The following is a 4,937-nucleotide window of genomic DNA, read 5'->3' as shown; positions in this document are numbered from 1 at the left end:
TTTTTAGATCCACTTGAAATCCACCTGATGGCTGCTCTCAAATTTCAAATATTTTTGTTCAGAAACAAAACTGATCTCACTTTTGGATCAAATAAAATGTGCTTTCAGTAAAGAGCTGCATTATAAATGTTGATTTACTGAATAAGCAACAGAATGCACATCCAGAAGAAATTCTCTTTGTTGTTCTGTTTATCCTCCCTGAAGTTTCCTTGCCTCAAGTGTATTCCTGCACCCTGATCTTCAGGGAGGCCGGCCACTCCTGGGTTCAATCTTTGCTTTCTGAGGTTTTATTAAAGTTGGAGATCAAACTAATATGAGAACATTAAGAAGTTTTATTACCAACTAGAGAAAGTTTCTATTCTCACTAAAATGGAAAATCTGAAATTATCACTTCCTGAATTGACTAAAAACCTGCACCTGTTCTTTCCTTTTGATACAACAACAAAGACAATGCAATGCATTGTTAAATAAAGGATAAATTAATCATGGGTTCATCTTAAATTATCAAGTGAGATGCAGCAAAAGTAATCAAATAAAGATCTGACAAATATTTTCCAGTTAAAATAAGATGAATTCTAATAGTAATACAGGAATAAACCCTTCAATAATTAAAGACTGAATTTGAAAGCTCCTTAATGATAAAATAATATATTAAAATGTCCATGATGGTGAACTAATTTAGAACATTAACCTTTCTGACATCCTGGCCCACCTTACAGCTGCAGATTCATGTGATATTTGAATCCAGACATTTTAACTATAAAATAATTGTAACCATGTCAGGTAACTACTAATACTGCTACTGTTACTAATGATGTTATAATAATAATAATAATAATAATAATAATAATAATAATAATAATAATAATAATAAAAAAGATAAATTTACATTTCTTATTCAAAACATTGACGAATTTATAATTAATTGTTTTAGCTTAATACACGTACAATTTTAGTTTTTGCATTATAATGTGTGAAACACTCAGGTAATTTAAGAAAAGAGAGAAATGTAAAACATTGTCGGACATCACGGTTCATTTTCCAGTTCACAACTGTATTTTTATCCAACTGACAAATAAAAGCTTAAATAAGTCGAGCTTTATCTGTCATGCATTTCTTTTTTTTGTCCCACTGGAGGGATGATAAGTTGTCGAGCGTTCCTGAGATCTCCCTTCTTCAACCCTCCTCCCCCCTCCTCTCTCTCTCTCTCTCTCTCTCTCTCTCTCTCTCTCTCTCTCTCTCTCTCTCTCCCTCTCTCTCTCTCTCTCTCTCTCTCTCTCTCTCTCTCTCTCTCTCTCACACACACACACACACACACACACACACACACACACACACACACACACACACACACACACACACACACACACACACACACACACACACACACACACACACACACACACACACACACACACACACACCAAGTAGTCTGTAACTTCGACGACATTCTAGGCCTGTTACAGTTAGAAGCTTTTACGAAAAGCCTTTTGTTTTTCTTCACACATCATCTGGCAGCAAAATAATCCTCAAGACAAAATGTTCCGCGGTCAGAAGTCGACCTTATTGCTAAACCTTACCTCAAAGCTTACCTTGGTTTCATGACGGTCAGCTGACTCCTGACAAATCCCTGCGTGGGGCCCTTTTAAAATCCGTTTTAATCAAACTAACGGGATGGTTTGACTGCAGGACAACAGACTGCAGCGGGTCTCTGTGCGTCTCTGAGCTCTCTCTGCAGAGTAATGCACAGCACGGCGAGTCTCTGCAGTCTGAACATCTGCTCATTTCACGTGACTTTTTTAAAAATACTAACATCTGGTCTAAATAGGTTTCATTCTGTGCCTCTGCATCGTGTCAATTGCCAACTCCTCTCTCCTGAAAAAAGAGAGAAAGGAAGCTCACTTAGCCTGACCGTGTTGGGCTGAATTTGAAATGTTTTTAAAAAAAAAATAAAAATCTAGGTTTTTGTGCCAGACGCGCCACGATTGTGTATTTATCTTAAGTCCTGTTTATTTTTGTGTTATTAAGGGGACAGACTCAACTGTAAAAGTTTAAAGAGGAGCTGTTTGTCTGTAAGAAGCATACCCCCACAAAAACTTTCAGTACAGACCTACTGCCCACCTTCACGGCCTCCTTCAATTTCATAGACATCTGGGAATTCCATACATGCCTCCCAAGCCAATTACACACCTTCAAACGGGCACATACTTTGATTTGAGCAGTGTGAACCCCTTTCTAAGATCACTGACATCAATCCTAGCACGATAACAGACACAGACATGTATTTAGTCACAACACACGGAATTACTTCTCATGGAAAAATGACAAACGCGAGGACGCAGCGGGTTTATCTGCTGGCAATGTTGCGCTGGATCTGCAAAATCAATCACGGGGAATTGGTGCCATTAGGTAAAATAATCCTGTTTACATTTGAATTAATTATAGTGAAATATAATAGACATAGTTTAGTATATATATATATATATATATATATATATATATATATATATATATATATATATATATATATAGTATATCTTACTTATATATATGTGTATATATATACACACATATATATATAAAAGTAAGATATAATTTGTGTGTGTGTGTATATATATATATATATATATATATATATATATGACAAGCTTTATAAAGCTTGTCATTTTTTAAAATTAAAATTAATCCTTCGTTTCTTTTTTCTTTTTTGCAGTAAAACTTTTTCTCACGTTGACGTGTTAAGGCTGGCGCGTTTCCCGAAATAGTTTAAGTTATAAATGACGTGAAAATGTCTCAGCCTTGAATTATTGTTGGATGTGGAACAATATTAAAAAAAAAAAAAAAAAAAATAGCTGCGCGTTTCTCCAACGCTTTTCCTCGAGCCAATAACAACTCCATCTGTTTTCCCAAGTGACTGGTGATACAGTGGAAGCTTTTGTCATTAAACCTGATATGAATCATCGACCACGTGACACATTCATCAAAGTTATTTCATTTCATAGGTAATTTCCATTGTTTTCTTTTTTTTTTTAAATTCAGTGCATTTCTTCTTACTCCTTTACTCCTCTGCGCTGACGTTCAAACTACATGAACACACAAAAGAAAGTCAAACACTTTTATTGGTTCTTTGATGCAAAAATGTACAAACATTTACAAAAAAAAAACAACGATAATAAAAAATAGGAATGTATTTGTATTTCAGACACAGGATCTATTCCTCAATGTAACACGTTTTCACCAATAAATAAATAGATGTATTCTGAAAATATTTTTGCACAGGTTAGATCCACACAGTCAAGCCTGTAATGTGAGTTACATCACCAGTTGACAGCCTCACACCAAACACTGAGACAACTGCTTCCATAATGCACTTTGGCCTCCACAGAAATAAGTCCAAAGGCATGCATTAAACATTTCTTTGCGTAATAAAACAAAAAACAAAACAAAAAAAACCATGATATTTCAACATTCGTCGTCAACAACATGAAAACACACCAGAATGTGTGTGTGTGTGGGGGGGGGGGGGTTGTATGGGGCTGACACACGGATGTGTGCTCCAGTCGGGCCTCAGCAAAAATGATTCCCCACAACTTCTGTCATCTTTGGTTTAAATAGTGATCCCATGTATCCAGCATTGGACTCCAGATTAGTCCCGTCAGAACGTGATAAGAAGAATCAGCAGTCACCTGTAGATTAGATTATGCGTAAATTATCTCTGACCTGCGCAGAGGGACGCTCACATTCCCCGCTGCTTTTCAACAGCGATTTTAAACGCATTTTAGTAGGTTTCCCTCCACAGTTCAAGGTTTTGGATCATGCATATTATCTGAAAGACCCGCGTACCATTGAGGGCATCATTCCTCCAGGTACTAGTGAGATGTAGACATGGACCAAGCGCCCTCCATCCTCCACACAGAGAAGGCGTAGCTCAGCCTCTCATGGGCCACATAACTACAACTTGCCATTTTGGAGTCCAGCTCGTCGCTCTGCAGCACCTGGTACAGGAAGTCGATGTATCTGGCTGCAAGTTTAAGGGTCTGTATTTTGCTGAGTTTGTCAGATGGCAAAGTGGGGATAATTTTCCGCAAAGCTGCGAACGCCTCGTTGAGAGATTGGGTCCTCTGGCGCTCCCGGACGTTGGCCATGACGCGCTGCGACTGGAGCTCCTCGAAAGACTGGGGGCTGCTGCTGCTGGACTTCTTCCCTCTTTTCCCAGGGGTCGGGCTATCTGAGTCCTCCCCGTTTTTCCTGCTCGGTCTCCTCTTCCTCCCACATCTCTTCGGCTGTCTGTCCAGCTCCCCCTCGCTGTTGCTCAGGCTGTCCACAGGAGAGACGGGGGAGCTGCCCGACTCTTCCCCCATATTTTCCTCGGACATCTCCACTTGGGTAGATGACGACCAGAAAGTGTCCAAAAATTATTTCCCTCTCATGAAGTCAAGGATTTAGGCCACCTGTAGGTCTGTGTGGCTTCGAAGACACCGAAGTATCCATAGATGGGTTCCTGAGAGGACAACTCTTTTCCGTTACTTGGGAAATTTAGGGAGTTCTTATAGGCTGAATGGCGTAAACTTTTTGGGGAGGGACGGGATTGGCCCAGAAGATGAATTACGTGAGGCGAGGGGAGGGAGCATCCCATGAACTTTCATGAAGGCTCCTGATACAAAGTCAGAGTTGATAAAGATGACTGAGTAACGCTGCAATTCCGTATCATAGACATAGATATCATGTGCTTCTGAAAAGGAGACAAAACACGTGGTTTTAATTTTAGATACCATGATTTTTTTTTGTAAGAAAAAACTTTCTCTTTCAGTATTATCTTTAAAAAAAAAAGAGAAAAGAAATAGACTGCAGGTCCAGTGTAAATAACACGTATCAGTCCCATCAATTTATTTCCGCTTCATATCACACATGTGCTATAAAATCCATTATGTGCATGA

General features: G+C 38.7%; 1 protein-coding gene across 1 annotated transcript; it reads right to left on the bottom strand.

Moving 5' to 3' along the window:
* Window positions 1–3,101: 3,101 nt before the first annotated feature.
* twist1b (twist family bHLH transcription factor 1b) lies at window positions 3,102–4,515 on the bottom strand. Its single transcript, XM_068323824.1, has 2 exons — window positions 3,844–4,515; window positions 3,102–3,686 (listed from the first exon to the last, which is right to left on the bottom strand). Exon 1 carries the CDS (start codon window positions 4,374–4,376, stop codon window positions 3,870–3,872), a length of 507 nt encoding a protein of 168 aa, XP_068179925.1. The 5' UTR covers window positions 4,377–4,515; the 3' UTR covers window positions 3,102–3,686; window positions 3,844–3,869.
* Window positions 4,516–4,937: the final 422 nt, after the last annotated feature.

Source organism: Antennarius striatus, chromosome 9, assembly GCF_040054535.1.
Source record: "Antennarius striatus isolate MH-2024 chromosome 9, ASM4005453v1, whole genome shotgun sequence".
NCBI classification, from domain to species: Eukaryota; Metazoa; Chordata; class Actinopteri; order Lophiiformes; family Antennariidae; genus Antennarius; species Antennarius striatus.
This window is presented reverse-complemented; position numbering and strand designations above follow the sequence as displayed.

Bases quoted from the DNA above. Each gene is read 5' to 3' on its own strand.
- twist1b (XM_068323824.1), bottom strand. From the start codon at position 4,376: ATGTCCGAGGAAAATATGGGGGAAGAGTCGGGCAGCTCCCCCGTCTCT.